General features: G+C 45.6%; 1 protein-coding gene across 1 annotated transcript in view; it reads left to right on the top strand.

Annotated features, from left to right (window-relative positions):
* The window catches only part of LOC120674553 (transcription factor bHLH167-like), a 29,017-nt gene extending 19,090 nt beyond the window's left edge, over positions 1-9,927 (top strand). Inside the window, exon 5 of the mRNA XM_039955718.1 lies at positions 9,670-9,927. Within this exon, the coding sequence (XP_039811652.1) occupies positions 9,670-9,735 (66 nt within the window). The 3' untranslated portion in view covers positions 9,736-9,927. The remainder of the gene's footprint in view (positions 1-9,669) is intronic.
* The last annotated feature ends 9,219 nt before the right edge of the window (positions 9,928-19,146 follow it).

The following is a 19,146-nucleotide window of genomic DNA, read 5'->3' as shown; positions in this document are numbered from 1 at the left end:
TACTCATCTTTTGTTACCCCACCTCCAGATAGCTTAACCCATTGGCAATGAAATAGAGGCACCTTGAAATTGGGACCGTAATCCAGCTCCCATATCTCTTCAATGTAGCCGTAATATGTGTCTTTTTTTCCATTATTGTCCGTGGCATCCATACGAACACCGCTGTTTTGGTTGGTACTCTTTTTATCTTGGGCTATCGTATAAAATGTGTTTCCATTTATCTCGTACCCTTGTTATGTTAAGATATTCCAAGATGGTACCCTAGCCAATAAGAACATTTGTTCACTTATATCCATGTTATGCATTAGATGCTTCCGCAACCAGTTGCAGAAAGTGTTCATGTGCTCACGTGTAATCCATGCCTCAGACTTTTCCGGGAAATTGGAGAGCAGAATTTTCTTGTGTTCCTCGATATATGTGTCAACCAAGGATGATTGTTGAAGAACCGTATAATGCGCTTTCTTGAATGAGAAATCATCTGTGCAGACATAAGATTTCTTTCCTAATGTACACTTTCCAGTTAGTCTCCCCTCATATCGCGATTCAGGGACTCCAATCGGTTTAAGGTCATCAATAAAGTCAATACAAAAGTCAATGGCCTCCTCAGTTCCGTAGGCACTGGCGATACTTCCTTCTGGACGAGCTCTATTACGAACATATTTCTTGAGTACCCCCATGAACCTTTCAAATGGGAACATGTTGTGTAGAAATACTGGTCCGAGGGTATCAATCTCTTTGACAAGGTGCACTAGAAGATGTGTCATGATGTTGAAGAAAGATGGTGGAAATATCAGCTCAAAGCCAACAAGACATTGCACCACATCGTTTTGCAGCTTTATCAAATTCTCCGGGTCAATTATCTTCTGAGAAACTGCGTTGAGGAAGGCACATATCTTCACGATGGTTAACTGGACGTTATCAGGTAGAATCCCCCGCAGCACAACCGGAAGAAGTTCGGTCATAAGCACATGGCAGTCATGGGACTTGAGATTTGTAAATTTCTTCTCTGCCATATTTAAGATTCCTTTTATATTGGATGAGTATCCAGATGGAACCTTTATACTGCTCAAGCAGTCAAACATGGTTTCTTTCTCTTCCTTGCTAAGAGTATAGCTGGCAGGACTTAAGTATTGTCGTCCATTATCTCGCTGTTGTGGATATAAGGCATCTCGTTCTTCCATACATTGCAATTCTTGACGTGCTTCTACTGTATCTTTTGTCTTTCCGTACACTCCCAAGAATGCTATCAGGTTGACGCAAAAATTCTTCGTGAGGTGCATCACATCAATTGCATGACGAACATCTAAGACTTCCCAATATGGTAGCTCCCAAAATATAGATTTCTTCTTACACATGGGCGCCATTCCATTTTCGTTCAGAACAGGTTGGCTACCAGATCCCTTTCCAAAAATAACTTCTAGATCTTTTACCATGTTGAAGATGTCTTTACCACTACGGTGCATCGGTTTTGTTCGGTGGTCCGCTTGGCCTTTGAAATGCTTGCCCTTCTTTTGTACCGCATGCCTGATGGGAAGAAACCGACGATGACCCATGTATAGAACCTTCTTACAGTGAGTCAACCATATATTATCGGTATCATCTAAACAGTGTGTGCATGCTTTGTATCCCTTGTTCGAATGTCCTGACAAGTTACTAAGAGCAGGCCAGTCATTGATCGTTACGTACAGCAATGCTCGTAGGTTGAAGTTTTCCTGTTTGTATTCATCCCACATCCGTACACCTTCATCGCCCCAGAGCAATAAGAGTTCTTCGACCAATGGTCTTAGGTACACATCAATATCATTTCCAGGCTGCTTTGGACCTGGGATAAGCACTGGCATCATGATGAACTTTCGTTTCATGCAGAGCCATGGTGGAAGATTGTACAGACAAAGAGTCACAGGCCAAGTGCTATGACCACTGCTCATCTCACCAAAAGGATTCATGCCATCCGTACTCAAACCGAACCTTATGTTTCTCGCATCCAAATCAAATTCAGGGTACGTTCTATCTATTTTTCTCCACTGCGACCCATCAGCGGGGTGTCTCAACATTGAGTCTTTCTTGCGTTCCTCTTTGTGCCATCGCATCAACTTAGCATTATCTTTATTTCTAAACAGACGCTTCAAACGTGGTATTATAGGCGAATACCACATGACCTTCGCAGGAACTCTCTTCCGGCGAGGCTCCCCCTCGACATCTCCAAGATCATCTTTTCTAATATTGTAATGCAAAGCACTGCATACGGGACATGCATCCAAATTCTCGTACTCGCCTCGGTAGAGGATGCAGTCGTTGGGGCATGCATGTATCTTTTGCACTTCCAGTCCTAAAGGGCAAACAAGTTGTTTGGCTTCATACGTTGTGGCAGGCAATTCATTGTCCTTAGGAAGAATTTTTTTCACAAGTTTGAGTAATTCACCAAATCCCTTGTCGGATACACCATTTGTTGCCTTCCATTGCAGCAACTCCAAGGTGGTGCCAAGTTTCTTAAATCCATTTTGACAATCTGGGTACAACAACTTATGGTGGTCCTCTAACAACTTCTGGAATTTCAACCTCTCCGTTTCACTCTCACAGTCTGCCTGCACATTGTGCAATGACTGCCCCAGATCGTCGCTGGGATCATTTTCTGCTACATCTACTTCGGGCTCTTCCATGGGAATATCGTCATCGAATGCACCGATTCCAGCATTCCCGAGAAAGTGGTCGTCAAAATCTTCTTCTTCATTGTCTTCCATGGTAACCCCCTGTTCTTCGTGCTTCGTCCAACAAACATACTTCTCCATGAAACCATTTGCGAAAATGTGGCTGTGTAGGATTCTTGAAGATGAGTAATCATTGTTATTGTTGCAATGAACACACGGGCAGCACATAAAACCATTACGCTTGTTTGCCTCAGCCACAGACAAAAAATAATGCAGGCCATCAATGAATTCTTTCGAACGTCGGTCAGCATTGTCCATCCATTGCCGGTCCATCTGCATTTTAAATAAATCGATTTGAATTCTTTACACGTATCGAATAAATAAAATATATCAAACCGAAATTAAACTAAATGTAACATAACATGAATAATTAAAAGATATGCAATATCCATCATACATCTTGATTAATTAAAAGGAGTACTTAATCCATTACAGAACTTAACAAAGGAGTACTATACATGAAATTTAAAAATTCGGTCAATAACACATAGGTTTTCAACCGTCCTTGCGTTGGAACGCAGAATGCTCTAACGGATTTCTTGCTGGCGCAGAAGAAGATGGCGGAGCTGAAACCTCTGAGTTTGGTGGTGACGAACCGTAACGCCGCAATAAATCCTCAAGATCAAACGGAGGTTCCTCGCCCCTTGCCATGCATTCTCTATATTCTTTTTCCAAATAACGGAGCGCTGCCCTATGAAAAGCACTAGGTTTTTTGGACCAACGACCTACTCGAGTTGTGCCCTTCTCTCCAGAAGGACAACGATCACCCCCACCGGCGCCACTCTCTCCAGCTGCTGAAGCCATATTTTACTGAAAAATACCTTTATTTTCCACAAAATTATAAATTCTTACCATTACAATGCAAAAATTATTTACTATTACAATTACAATGATCAGATTAATAACTCTTGCAAATAGCAATGAAATCATATAAAAAAACGAAATGTATCATTAATCCTCAAGAAATCTCTAATTAATTGAAAGAATTCTCTATAACTTCTAATTACTTTGACACCCTTCAGTTCCAGGAGTACACTCTTTGCAATATCCAGAAACCCTCTAGAAGAAAAATAAACCTTTATTTCTGAAAATGTATATGTCATTAACCTCAACCCTGCGGTGATGACACTGCCTTTCGGGGGGACACGGTGCGGTACAAGGATGTCACCAATCGGCCAGTCGCAGCACCAACATTTACGATTAATAGGCACATCACTTGGCACAGGCAGCATGCTCGTTGATACTGTCTTCTTATCAATCGGAAGTGCTGGTGATGCGACCAACCGATTCGCGACGTGCTTATAGCGCATAGTGTATTCCCGAAAGGTAGTGCCATCACCGTTGGATGGAGATTAACGACGTATACTTGTTTCGAAATAAAGATGGTTTCAATGTGAGCCTGAATAATTACATCACTAGAGTATCAGAATAATCCATTCATAATACAAAAAATTCTAATATACTCATTTCATGAATTCATTCATGAATACAAAAATCAACTATGTCACAGAACGGTCCAAATAATACCAATCAAGTGCAATAATTAACACTTAAACTCAAACCAGAATTACTGCACTCAACCCGTACACTCAGACCGCCTACTGTAACCAGGATCGATTGCACAGGAACTCTCGCTAAAAGACGAGCACAGATGATTACCAGCAACAAAAGCGTTTAAAGTCATTCAACCCGAGTTTAACAGAAGCACCAACTTAAACTACAACAAGTGGTTACAAGTCAGTTTTACAAATCAAACCTTAGAGTTCAAATGCAGCGGAAAGTAATTTAGAGTTTAAAACAAGCTTCAAAACAATACGATAACCAACGTCGCAGACAAAGACGAGCTTCACACCTTACCCACTGATGTGAGGCTCACCTGCCCGAACTTCACGAAGAAGACGGGACCCACTCAACCGACCAACCCGGAGGAAGTGGTTGACCGATCCACAAGGCATAGATCTCTTCGGAGTCCTCCGGAACGTAACCTGCTAAAATATATGGCAACAACAAGCCTGAGTATTCTAATACTCAGCAAGACTTACCCGTCTATGGGTATACTTAGCCCATTATCTAGACATGCAAAGCTGTTTGGCTCTGGAGTTATTTTGCTGAAAAGCTACTAACAGTGAATCCTTACTTTCAGTATTTTAGCTCAATTTAAATTTATCAGGTACCAACTAGGTTTGCACCAACATCTAGAGCACGCATGGTTGATCACATTATCTTTTCAGATTACCACAGCCAAACATTCTCAGTTCAAACTTATTCCACTTCTTTACTACGATGTGACAGAGAGATCAAGGTTCTCATATCCGCGAGTCACGGCGAATCGATTCGATTTAACCTTGCAAGGTGGACCTAACCAACACGGCAAGTATATACCCCGTCGGGCTATACACACCAACCCTTCACATATGCACACCGAATAGGCGAACTGCCCTGCGACCCGGGACTGCTAGCCCCACCGATACCAACGAAGGGTCAGCCATGAGTTTGAATACTAGCTCCACTGGTGAAGACAGTATCAAGTCCGCCTACCGGTGCACATATGGTACTGAGCTTACCGGTTTCGACTACCTCCTACTCCCGGCATGCGGTTAGTACTGTTCAATCCTCAATCAGTAGTGCCAACAACGGTACGGTCCTCAATCGACACAGGCGGAGGCTCACTTTCCATAACTTCCATATCCATAACCAATCCATCTCCGCCCGGTCTCCATTTTTCCTTTCTTTTTCTCAAAGATTCAAACTCCAGTAACTTTTTCATAAGTAACAAGACCTATATCTCACGAGTGACAGGAATCACTCGTCTTCTACCGAATCCTAATTAAGCATTGCAGTACTAACGACCTGTATACTAGTAGAGTGACAGAGGAAACCTAGGGATCATGCATCTAAGGTTCCAATCAACTCCTAGAAACTTAAATGCACAATAAAATATATAACAAACATTGAATACTGAAATTAAGGGTTATGCACCGGGGCTTGCCTTGCAGGTCAGCAGGGTTAGTGGTTTCTCCGGAAGCTTGATTAACAACTTCTCCTGGCTGCGGTTCTCCTGCGAAAGGCTCCTGGACCGGCTCGGCAATTAGCTCGTAGACGACGTCGGTTTCAGCGTCTACACGAGTAAAATATGCCATGCATGAAACTAATGAAATGATGCAACGCAATACAATGCAGTACAATGCAAAACTCACAAAAGGCTGCACGGACAAAACTTTACCAACAGCCGCTTCAACTAGGGTTTAACGGGATGGTGGAAAGCGGCGACAGGGTTTGGTTCTAAGTTTCTTTTTAGCCTGAAGTGTCTCCATCAAAGAATACGGGAGGGTGCATTGATCAGATCCAGTTCAACTTTAAGTCCGAAAGGAGGTGCTCTCGGTCTCAATTACCATTAAACAAGTGCAAACAAAACCATCAATCATAAGTGATGAAACTATCCATTTCATGGTTCTATCAAATAGAGCATGAAATTACGAAGCTAATGCAACTGGTTTTGACTTTTTAGGATTTTTCTAGGAATTTCTATGAATATTAGAAGATTTCAGCAAAAATCAACAAAAAGAAATAAAACTACCCTAAAATCCTGACTTGCGGGCCCCACTCGCCATAGAAACAGAGAGAGAGGGGACGGGGGCGCTCTCCCCTGCTCTGCTCTGCCGTTTGCCCGGCCACACCCGCCGGCGGTGCGCCGAGCGCGCGCGGCGGCGGCTTGGGCCGGCCGGCCAGCGGGGCGGCGCGGACGGGCCCACGCGCAGGAGCCAGCGCGGGCGCAGCCCGCGCAAGGCAGCGGCTCGAGGCAGAGCGCGGCGGCGCAAGGACCAGGGGCGGCGGCTGCTCGCGGGCAGGGGCGGTGGCGCGGCGTTCCTCGCCGGCGGCGAGGCCGGTTGGCGACAGGCGGGGCAGGGCCACGGCCAGGGGAGCCCGGCGGCCTAGGGGCACGCGGCAGCGCCTTGCGGCCCCGCGCAGGGCGGCTCCGCGGCGGCGCGCACGGCGGCGCAGAGCGCCCGCGGCGGCGCGGCGGTGAGCCGGCGGCGCGGCGGTGAGCCGGCGATGGTGGCGGCGATTTCCGCGGGGGAAAAGGTCAGTGAGGAGGAGGAGTTCGCGAGGATTCTCACCGCGCGCTCGATTCGAGCTGAGGAGGGCCGGGAGAGGGAGTTCGACGGGAGGGGCGAAGCTCCGGCGACGGCAATGGCGGCCGGCGGTGGCGCAGGCGCTGATTCGGCCTAGGGTTCGCTCAAACGAGCTCTGAAACGGGCGGAGGAGATGGTGGGCGAGGTGGAGCGGCTTGGGGCGTGGAGAATCGAGCGGGGTAGCGAGGATGGCGGCGGAGGACGGCCGGAGGACACCGGCGACGGCCTGCTCGTGCTCAGCTCGGCTGCGTGCTCCACAGGGGTGAGGAATGGGGAACGGGGAGGCGAAAACGGGCACGACTCCGTGCGGATAAGGACGGTGCAGGAGCACGACGGGCGAGGTTCGTCGGCACGACGCGTGGCGACGCCAACGTCGATGGCCGGCGGTGCACTGACTAACCGGGGATGCACAATACCAATGTTGAACTCGTTTGAATGATTTTGATCAAAGTTTGACTGCCCAAAACTCCAAATTTCATATGGGAACATAAAATTTGGTCAAAATAAAAGTTGTAGAGGGATAGAAGGTCTACAACTTTGCTTTTGGGCGAAAATTGATTCGAAGCTCGGATTAGGGAGAAAAACGAGAGCGAACGCGGCTAAACAATGTTTTACCACGCGAACTCGATTAATGCTAACGATGAGCTTAAGTCCATATTTAGCGGGTTAAGCACATGATTAGCATCGCAATTAACACTGGGGTGTTACAAACTATCCACAATATGGTCATGTATACAAGTACATCACATGAAGTGTCTACACTCATTCTAAAAATTTCTACTATCCACATACTCATCTAAATCTAAAAGAAAATCACACCCTACATATGCAAATCTAGCTAAATGTCCAAGAAAATGAGCTAGCTACACATTTTCTCTATTTCTAAAGCATGAAATGAGCTATACAAGCCAAGGAAGAAGAGAAAAACAAGCCCCAAACCTTTAGCGCCGATGGATGGACGGGGAATCAAAGATCTTCACAAATGTGGTGAAGAAATAAGCAAGAACTCCTCTCTCCCGAGCCGAGAACAGCAAGAAACAAGTGAGCTGAATGGCTCGGGCGGGGGGAGAGGGAAGGGGATAAGGGGGGGGCCAAGGCCTTTTGTCCCGGTTGGAGACACCAACCGGGACAAAATGGGGGGTCTTTTGTCCCGGTTGGTGGTTCCAACCAGGACAAAAGGGTACGCGGGCCTTTTGTCCCGGTTGGAGACACCAACCGGGACAAAAGGCCCCCATTTTTTCCTAGTTGGTGTCTCCAACCGGGACAAAAGGCCCCTGTCCCCCGCTGGCCCGGCTAGCCGTTGGACCCGGGACAAAAGCCACATATTGTCCCGGGCCCAAAGGCTGCCGGGACAAATGGCTTGGAACAAAGACCTATTCTGTAGTAGTGTAACCCTTCTACTAATCTTATATATATATATATATATATATATATATATATATATATATATATATATATATATATATATATATATATATTCAATATATAATGCATCAAGGTGTGCTTCAATTCGGTATCATGCTAATCTTAAAGCAATAGAAGTCTCTCGAATATTGCAGATACACCCATCAGTTATTAGTTTCCAGCGTAATTAATCTACTTTCAGGAACAGTTAGAGTAGACGCTTCCAGTTCCAGTGTCCAGCAGTGCCTGCGTGCTGTGGAAAGCCTGAAAGCCACTAATATATTAATAAAGTTTTCGGTAGTTATTCCTGAATGGTTCATTCGATGCCAATTTCGCTCCTCATGATAAACTCTCTATTAAAAAGTTATTTTTATATGAAGTTGATCATATCAAATTCGTGTTAAAATACTTACTTATCAATATTGTATCATATAAAAATGTAGTAATAAAATAATAATGCTTTATCCTATAAAAAATACGAATGAGCAATACAGAGGACATGCATCAGATGAGTAGGTGTGCAGAAGGTTCTCATAAACATCAGGCTTTGCATGGACATTTTCTCTCTCCGTGTAGCGGAGGAGAAGGAGAGTATTGGAAAAGACACATGAGATAGACCCGTCAATTATATGTGCATGATTTCATTGTCCTTGTCATTTCTGACGGAATCTTTTCCCTAGCATCTTAGAGGTGACAGCGATTCTTCCAGAAGGATACTGTTTCTGATATGTTCTCTCATTGCAAAAAAAAAAAAAACCACTCATCCGTTCTTGTCATTTTCTGTCTCTACCAAAATTTGCTCTACATACTGTACTATGAAGCACCTATGATTATTTAGTTACTTTATCTTTCTGTTGATTTATAGAGCCCCTTTTTGTACTTTGCACTTTGCCAGCCATCTGTAAATCAAAATAAATCCAGTTTACATAAGCACAGTGGCGGATGTACACCCCGGGCCACCCGTGCCATGGCCCGGGGTTCGGCCCAAAAAATTGCTGAAGAAGCTCAAAAAATTATTGAAGAAGAATAAATATACTACTTCGCGATGACACTTGTTGTATGTTTTCTATCTTTCCATTATGTTCTCGTGTATCTTTTGATCTTCCATTATGTTCTCGTGTATTTTTTGAACTATGAGTTTGTCGACGTCTGGTTTTTGTCACAACTATATTTAAAACTCGGCCCGCGGTTCAACTCAATCCTGGTTCCGCCACTGCATAAGCACACATATAATATGATAAAAGAGTCCCTCACGTGTGGGTTGATGTGCATGGATGATTTTCTAGAAATCAAAGTGGTGCTGAAAAAAATTCAGTTAAATACGGAGTGCTCAATTAGTGTGGTGCTAACTGCTATTTTATTAGAAGCTTGTATGCCTGCCTTCTGATATACATATTGCACTTCCTTTGTGTAACTGCGTGCAGGCCTTTAGCCCAAGAATCGGCATAGAGGTTTCAAGAGTTTCTGAAAGACTAAAAGCAATGGTATGATATGGTATAGATATTGCAAATTTACAAAACCAACAGAGCTCTATTTATTACCCAAGATTTTTCCATGTCTATGGTCGTCCAACACGATGTTCAAATAAATATGTCTAGTTATACCATGCAAATTTTTCAAAAGCTTGTTGTTTGTTTTAGCCCGAAGAAAAAATACAAGCTTGATTGCTATAGTTTTTTTTCCGATATTACGAAAGGAAATGGAAATATATTTAAAAAGAAAGAGGGTAAAAACTTATGCTTGTCATGGGGATGTCATGGGGGTGCTCAAGTAGCCGTGGTTCGATCATGATCGAGAGTTTTTTTTTATGAAATGGGAAGTTGAAATACAATTATCTCAAGATCATTACATCAAGATTTACTAAACTGTCCTTAAAACGCTCATGTTCTGTATTATATAATCACGATACACACGGTGATCAGGTCAACAGATCTATATTGATTACGGGCCGGTATATATACTTGCATTGGTTGCACACGCCAGTACTGCGAGCCACGCCGAACGTGGGGGCACGCCTCAGCTATTAAACAAAAGTTGCTGTTTGGTTGGTTAGAAATTTTGTACGTCCCACAGCTTTTTAGCTGGTTTGCAGCTGAGTTTTTCCTCACAAATCTAACTAATCATATCGATCGGACACACAGTGCCAGGCCGGGATTCTTCGTGCATTGGTCCACGGTCACTTTGTATGTGCATGCACCGATTGGTGGACAGTGACAGTATTGTAGCTGTCAATTGACGATACGGTTCATGGCGCGGCACCACCTTGCATTGGCCCTGTTTGTTTCCGATTATAATCCGATTCTGGATGGAAATAAGCGAGAATCTCACCCAAATGCGTCGATTATTTTTCGCTTATTTGGGTCGCAGCTTCTCCAGGAATCACAGATACAACGTAAACGACGATTCTCCCCACCGCGTCAAAAAACTCGCGCACGGGAGAAGCGAGCCGATTTTCCTCCCGATACCCCTCCTCCCCCGTCTCCCATCCCCTCCGATACACGTCCTCCCTGAGATCTAGGCGCCGCCCCCCTCATGCGCCGCTGCTCCCCTCCTGCGCCGCCCCCTGTACCACCGCGGGCGCCCTCCTGCGTAGCCCCTCCTCTATCGGCGCCTCCGGAGTCCCTCCTGCAGAAGGGGCCCGACGGCGGCGGCGGCCGGCTCATACTGCGGGAGGAAGGAGATGGTGCGGCCGTGCGGGGTCTTCTGCGCCACCGGGCCCCTGCGCCGCTCCCTGCCCTACGCGCGGCGCCGCCGGGCGTCCTGCTCGCGTCGCCGACCCTGTGTTGCCCCAGGCCCGCGCGACGCCTCGGAGAGGGGAGACGCCAAGGAGGAGATGGAGCGCCAGGGAAGATGAACGGAGGAGAGGAAAAACAAAGAAGAAAGAAAAAGCCAGGGAAGAATAAATTAGTTTAAAAATTAGTGCTGCTACATCTAGTGGTCTATTTGTGATATTAATCTATTTGATCTAATTTATTAGTCAAGATACTCAAAAAATAAAAGAATTGTTGAATTCTACTTGTATTCAGCAAAAGAATGAGATATCATCAGCCTCAAGGGCATTTCAGATATTTACCACTCAACTAAAAAAATCATGTCAAAATAATCAGGATTGTCAAACACCTAGTTTATCTAGATAACCGATTCTCCGAGCAGCTGATTTATCTCAGAATCCTGATTCTCAGGAAATCAAAATTTAGAATTGTGTGCCATCGGATCACCATCGATCATACCACCGCACGCTCCGCGCCCTTTACTAGTAGGTTCGCTGTCTCCTCTCGTCATGATCCAGCTAGTACTACTGGACCATGTGCGCATGCTCATCCACGCCTGGGCCTTGCAGATCCTTCTCGATTCGCCACTTCACTCGGAGTAGCTTATCGTAAGCTTATCGTATGGTATGGATTTCAGTAGAACAAATTCGAGACTAATATGTTTACGACCTACGGATGAATCGAAGATGTGTTTGTTTATTCTATTTTTTGGAAAAAAAATTGTAAGCGAGTAGATAATGAATTATCAACCCACGCAGTATATCTTTAGAATGTTCACGAGCCTAAACTACGTTCTCTGCTGATTAATTGGTCATGACTAAATTTTATGGGCTTTGTTTGGAACGTGCTAAATTTCCAGCATGTTAGTGAATAGTGATATTTTGACTGTTAATTATGGTGTCAAACAAAATTAGTTTACAAAACCAATATCAAAACCCCCGCGCTAGTGACCCGTGTTTAGATGATGGTACTGTAGCATCACTGTAGCAAATCATCGATTAATTACCGTCATTAGATTCATCGCGAAAAGTTACACCATCCCTAAATTTTTTTTGCAAATAAACATTATTTAGTACACCATGTATACGAGATTTTTTTTTCAGAAAATGTGCGCGCTAGAATTTTAGAATACCAAACAAGGCTATGGTCGTGGAGAAGAACTGATGATATGACTGCATGGCACAAGAAAAGCTGTTACGGCTGCTCAATACTGTATGATGAATCGCTGTTGGGCCCGCCCGTGCACTTTCTTTTCCTCCTGCTGTCGTCGGAACTTTTTTCTTTTTTATATTTAAAAAAAATTAAAATTTCAAAAATATATGTCAGTTTTCAAAAATTTCAAAAATATACCCCGGTCGCCCTCCCATAGGGCGACAGGCCCAATGTGTAATTTTTTTTTTCAAATTTGCAACGAAGTCCCTGGAGAAAAAAAAAACAAGCCCTGTCGCCGGTTGGGGGGGCGACAGGGGCCTGTCGCCCGGCCCACGGGCGACCGCCGCTGGGCCCGGCCCACAGTCGCGGCAGGGGGCCTGTCGCCCCCCCCCCCCACCCCCCCCCCCCCCCCCCCCCCGCGGGCGACCGGGGGGCCTGTCGCCCCCCCCCCCCCCCCCCCCCCCCGCGCGGGCGACCGGGGTCTCCCCCTTGTAAAAGTCCCAGCCCTCCCCTTCTCTCCTCATTTGAGCCCGAAAATTCCACCAAAAATCCAGAAAAAAAGAGAGGAGTGAGGAGAAGGAAAGCGGCGAAGCCCTGCCGGATTCAGCACTTGTGATCTGCAGGTTAGTACATTTAGTTTAAATATTGTTATATTTAAGTACTACGTATTTAAATATGAGTAATTTAATTTAATTAGTGCTATAGTAGATCCATTTAAGTAGGAGTTCAATGATACTTTAGTTTGTAGTTACGTAGTAGTAAATTAGTTTAGAAAATTAGTTCTACGCATTTATTATTACAATTGCAGTTCTATTAGAGACATGTTTATAAATTAATTATGATTTAGAATAGAATTTGGCATATGCAGTATAGAATTCGAGAGTCATCACGTAGTTATGAATACTTATACATTATAGTTGAATTCCATACTTAGTTTTTACGGATTATTGAATAAGGTAGTGAAGTAAAGAGTATAACTCGATAAGTATTATGTGATATACAGATATGTCGAGCAAAATGCAGTTTCAAGTATTTTATGGTGAATACAATGTTATGTATGGGCCAAATGGAGTAGATCTTTCTGCCTTGAAGCGCACATCTAGCGGCATAGATAAACCTCTGGAAAGGAGTTTTGGTTCCATATGTAAGTGGCTGCAGCGTGGGTTCCATGTTGATCCGTTGACACATGTGATCACTGTCCAGTCTCTTGTTAATTGGGAGGTAGAAAGTGAATTATGGGAATTAATGATGATACACAGCACTGATGACTGGCAGAAGTACATGCAAGCAGCTCTAGAGCGTGGGTGGCCTCTGGCCATTCTTGTTCAAATCCGGGATAAGACACAAAATGAAATCCAACATTGTGCAGATCAAGGAACTCCGAGTATTCGAAGAGAGACCAATTATGTTGAGCAAGATGAGTCAGAAGAGACAGAGAACCAAAACATGGGACCACAGGGCCTTGCTGATGAGGGAGAGAGGATACATAGCATTGTGGACGAGATGGAGGCAGAAGACCAAACCGCAATAGAGATGGAAGAATATGAGGACTCATCTGATGACGAGCAGTACTCATTGCCAAAAGAGTGGAAAGAGCATGGTTTTGGCAGTCATATCGCAGAAGATGTACGAAATCAGGAGTGGGAGTACAGAGGGAATGAGGTAGTGCAAGGTGCAACATATCCAAACATTGAAGCCGTAAAAGATGCTGTGAGACTATGGGCAATCTCATTGAAACGAGAATTCAGAGTCGTGAAGTCTGGCAGTAAAGAATATGAGGTGAAGTGTGTGAATGCTGGATGTCCATGGCGAGTACATGCATTCAAGGGAAAATGGAAGTCAAACTGGAAATGTTCCATTGTCACAGAGCACACTTGTTTGCTGTCAGAAGTTATTCCCTCGCATCGCAATATATCATGCGACTTTGTTGCAAAGCAAATGTATGGGTTTATTATGGACAACCTAAATTATGAGCCAAAAATGATTATTCGACACATTGAGCAGACTTACCAGTACACCATCAGTTATTTGAAGGCATGGCGGGCTAAACAAAGGGTGTTCGAGATGCGGTTCGGCACATACGAGGCATCATATGATAACCTACCTCGTATGTTATCCCAGGTTGCTGCTAGAAATCCTGGAAGCTTTTATGACACATACCTTTTACCAGCCGTGACTAGGGGACAAAGAATTATGCAACGAGCCTTCTTTTGCATAGGTGCTTCTGTTAGAGCATTTCAGTTTTGTCTTCCGGTGATCTGCATTGATGGCACATTTTTGACTGGAAGGTATAAAGGTCAGATACTCACCGCAATCGGTGTAGATTGTAACAACTAAATTGTTCCGCTCGCATTTGCATTTGTTGAGAATGAGAACATAGACAGTTGGTATTGGTTCCTTGAACGAGTGAAGAATCATGTTGTTGCTGCACGTCCAGATGTGTGCCTTATTAGTGATAGGCATGCAGGTATCCTGCAATCAATACTGAAATTGCAATGTGGAACTGCGACAACACCTCCATTATGGCTTGATGTCCAAAACAGGTGGTGCATTAGGCATATGGTGCAAACTTCTATGAACACTTCAAGAACAAGGATCTTAAGAACCTGTTTAAGAGGTTGTGCACCCAAAATTAACAGAGAAAATTCAATGCATTATGGCAGATGCTTGATCAGTTGACTGCAGAGCTAGTGAAGGTAAGGGCATCAGGAGCAGGCACGAGTCAGGCTGCAGAGGCTAGGGATTCAATTGAGAAGCCATTTTCACACTGGATTCGAGGTGCACCTAAGGAGAAATGGTCATTCCTTTATGATACCAACGGAATACGGTATGGTATTCAGACAACGAACCATGCAGAGTGTTTCAATATGGTTATGCGTTCTTGTCGTGCCTTTCCACTTGTGGGAATTGTTGAGTTCATCATGTATGGGTGCATGAAGTATTTCAGAGAGCGTTACACGGCTGCAAGCATAAACATCAGCAACCCCCAAATTCAGTTTTGCAAAAGAGTGACACAATATATGCAAGAGAAGATTGAAAAGGCAAAACTGCACCGCGTCATATCCACAGGTACAATGGACCATAGATTTGAAGTTCTATGTAAGGATAGAAGTGGTCGTGGTATCCGTAGAGATAGAGTGGTACAGGAGAGTTTGATTACAGTTGATGGCAAAGCATTCTGCTCCTGCATGAAGCCTAAGTTATTGCATATGCCATGCTCCCATCTCATTGCGGCATGTGCAGAGTCTGCGTTACAGCCAGGACTATTTGTTTCACCGTACTTCAGCAAGGAAGCAGCTGTATCCACATGGGGACATGAGGTATACGGGATTGGAATTGTGGGGCCTTTCACTCAGGATAATGAGAATAAGATGTTTATTCCTGATCCAGCCACCAAGAAAGGCAAAGGCCGCCGTCAGACACGTCGTATTCGGAATAGTATGGACGAGTCGGAAGCAAGCAAGGCACAAAAACGTTGCAGCCAATGTGGATCATTGAGTCACAACTACAAGAAGTGTCCTCAGAATGCACTTCACGATGCTGCTGACGTCGGTCCTTCCGGAAATCCCAGAGATGGAGCACCTCCTACGTTCAGACGAGCATCGGCGAGAATTGCTCGTGGAAGGCATTCGGTGTCATGATCCACAATTGTATTTCATTATTTGTAATATGTAGTAATGAAATATGGCAGGTATGTAATGAAGTATTATTGTATTTATGTGTCTAGTTTGTATGAAATATATATTTAGCTATGTGTTCTCATATATTTTTGAATGCAGGTATGGAGATGGACTCCTTGTTAGACCCAGTGATCGACTCGAGCCACAGGTCTTACTTTGCAGCTGTTGAGCACCGAGCCCTAGAGGTGCTACGTCCTCGTCCACCCGGCGAGGCGATCTCTATACACAACGATTGGTGTGACCGGTATGCAATGAAATATTATTGTTTATGACTTATGTATTCGCCGGTATTCCTTTGTTTCGACATTTTTTGTTTTTTTCCAGGTTACGTGCGGCCGGCCTACTGACTCTGAGCCGTCTTGTCGAGGTTGGGCCTATTCAGCTCGACCGATCCCTCCTGACGGCGCTCGTTGACAGATGGAGGCCGGAGACACACACGTTCCACCTCCCGTGTGGGGAGATGACTCCTACGCTGCAGGACGTGGCCTACCTCCTCGGCCTCCCTATCGTCGGGGAGGCTGTAGGTCCGCGTGTGGTGGCGGCCTCATGGAAGGATGAGCTGGAGGCCCGTTTTGCCCTGGTTGACCGCGTGGATGAAGCAGGTCCGATCAACCCGCACCCGCGAGCAGCAGGTCCTTCGAAGACCTGGTTCCTACAGTTTACAGTACGTATTCATTCCAAATATAAATTTAATTGTTACAATTCACATGTTCCATTGATAGTTGAAACTATTTATCTTAATTGTTTATGCAGCCTGCCCTTTTGGCTGCGGATGCCGACGAGTACAGTGTGACCAGATCGCTGGAGGCGTACCTACTTTGGTTGTTTGGTTACATCATGTTCAACAACACTCATGGCAACTCGGTCGATAGGATTCTCCTTCCGTATGCACGGGAGATTGCGGATGGGGACGAGGACGTACCGCCCTACAGCTGGGGTGAGGCGGTACTTGCAGCCACTTACCGTGGACTCTGCGATGGGTGCATGAAGACACATGGGAACGCTATCCTGTCAGGGTGCCCACTACTGCTACAGCTTTGGTCGTACGAGAGGCTAGCCGTTGGTCGCCCCTTGGTCAGCCACGAGCCTTACCACGGGGGGCATGTACGGCGACGAGGAGGACGAGAGGCCCACTATGGGAACTATCTGGATCTGGCGTCAGGTATGTTCGCAACAAACCTAATTTTGTTATTCATTGTTACATGATGTATTAGCGCACTTTTAATTTTACTTATTCGGAATGCAGAGGTCCTGGGCACATGCGCGGGTTAAACGCGCATATCCTGAGTTTGTTTCGGAGCTCGACATGCTGACGCCCGAGGACGTTGTCTGGGAGCCTTACAGCCCAGAGGCTGTGGCTACCCGTGCACCAGCAGGCCTGTCTTCGCACTGCTCCGCGAATGCGAGCCTGTGGCTTACTTCCGCCGTCCTGGTTTATGACATCGCGGTTGAGGCATATTGCCCCTGGAGAGTCAGGAGACAGTTTGGGCAGCGCCAGGAGTTTCCGGTGCCCACCGCGTTGGAGCGTGTCAGTCGCCAGGACCACAGGTAATTATGAATGAACTTGGCTCATACATTCGTGTCGATTCTAACGATTCTTCGTGGTCCACTTTGTAGGTTGTCAAGGAGTGGCTTGCCGTGCTCTGATGATTGGCTCACCAAGATCCAGCCGTGGGTGGACCAATGGGAACAGGCAGACGAGCACTTGGTCCATCCAACAGGACCACACACAGATAGCTCCTTTAGGGCTTACCTCACTTGGTACTTACCCCGGACTCGGGCTCGTCTGGTTTTTGTTGACACTCACCCGCAGCCAAACCAGGCGAGGCCTCAGGATGGCTATGCCCGGCACCACGTGGAGGCACTAGCTGGCGCGGTGAGTCTCTTGATCATATTTGTATATATATATAATCATATTCATAAGATAATTCATGTGTTTGTAACTTTACTGAATTGATGCAGTTTCGCCTTTGCAACATGATGGAGACGGACTGCTCGACTTACCTGACGAGGGTACGTGCCGGATCCCCAATGACCCAGTTTGAGCAGATAGAGGCATGGTCGAGGCAGCGTGATCAGTTGCGTCAGGTAACGCACAACTTCGGAAGCCGTGTGCAGTACGAAGACAGCCACGGGTCGTCTCAGGCGTCGTCGTCGTTCCCGTGTCCGTCGACCATACACGGGCCGACGTCGCAGTTCTTTCTAAGTACAGGTAACGTACATATCTCTTTAAAATTACATCAAGTGTTCCTACATATTTACTAATATCACATACAGGATACGATCCAGCTACTGCGTTCGGCCATACTGGAATGTTTAGAGGGACAGTACCAGTTGGCGGACCGTATCCAGGGATGGTACCGCGGCCACAGATACCGGCGTGCACAGGTTAATTTATGTTTCGTATTTCGGTTTCTACATGTCATTACGAAATATACGAGCGTACGCTAACATCCATATTTTTTGCGTAGAATTCTACCCCGATGCGGGCGCCGGACCTTCTTCTTCCTCCTTTCGACCAGATAACGAGACATTCACCTTAGACGACTTCGACAGCTTGAGTCCAGAAGAGCCTGCCGCGCAAGGTGACCCCGATGTCTTGGGGTATTCACAGCTAGGAGGAGCACCACTTGGGATCTCTCAGCAGCAGACACCGCAGCCCCTTGCACGTCCTGAGCGACAGGTGAGGTCTCCGGATGTTCTCACCTACTCCGAGGGACATGTCCGTACCCAGCAGAGGGCTAAGAGGGTCCGACGCCCTAGGGTGGTTAGATGTATATGATATTTATTTGTAATGAGATAGCTGTGGACCGCTTATTTGTATCCGATGTTTATGATTGTGGTAGGTTACTTGTCATTTGTTTTTATAGATATTATTTATGTGAACTTATTATGTTTGTGGGTTCCATAATGCTCGTGAAATAAGGGAAGTTTTTGCGATTTTTTCCGTGATTTAATGAAGGACAAGTAACGTGCGGTAGGAGTTAGCGGCCGAGATCTTGCCGACGATGATGACGAATACACGCTCGAATAGCTCAAAATAGGTCCCTGCAAAAATAAAAGTCCGAGAAAAAAAAGGGGGCCTATCGCCCCCCAACGGACGACAGGGGCCTGTCGCCCTCGGGAGGGCGACAGGCCCCTGTCGCCCGTTGGGGGGGCGACAGATCCCCCGCTTTTTTTTTTCTTTCCAGGGACTTCATTGCAAATTTGAAAAAAAAATTACACATTGGGCCTGTCGCCCTATGGGAGGGCGACCGGGGTATATTTTTAAAATATTTGAAAACGGACATATATTTTT

The sequence above is a fragment of the Panicum virgatum genome, chromosome 5N (assembly GCF_016808335.1).
Source record: "Panicum virgatum strain AP13 chromosome 5N, P.virgatum_v5, whole genome shotgun sequence".
Taxonomy (NCBI): domain Eukaryota; kingdom Viridiplantae; phylum Streptophyta; class Magnoliopsida; order Poales; family Poaceae; genus Panicum; species Panicum virgatum.
Note: the sequence above shows the minus strand (reverse complement) of the source record. Positions and strands in the feature narration are given on the sequence as shown.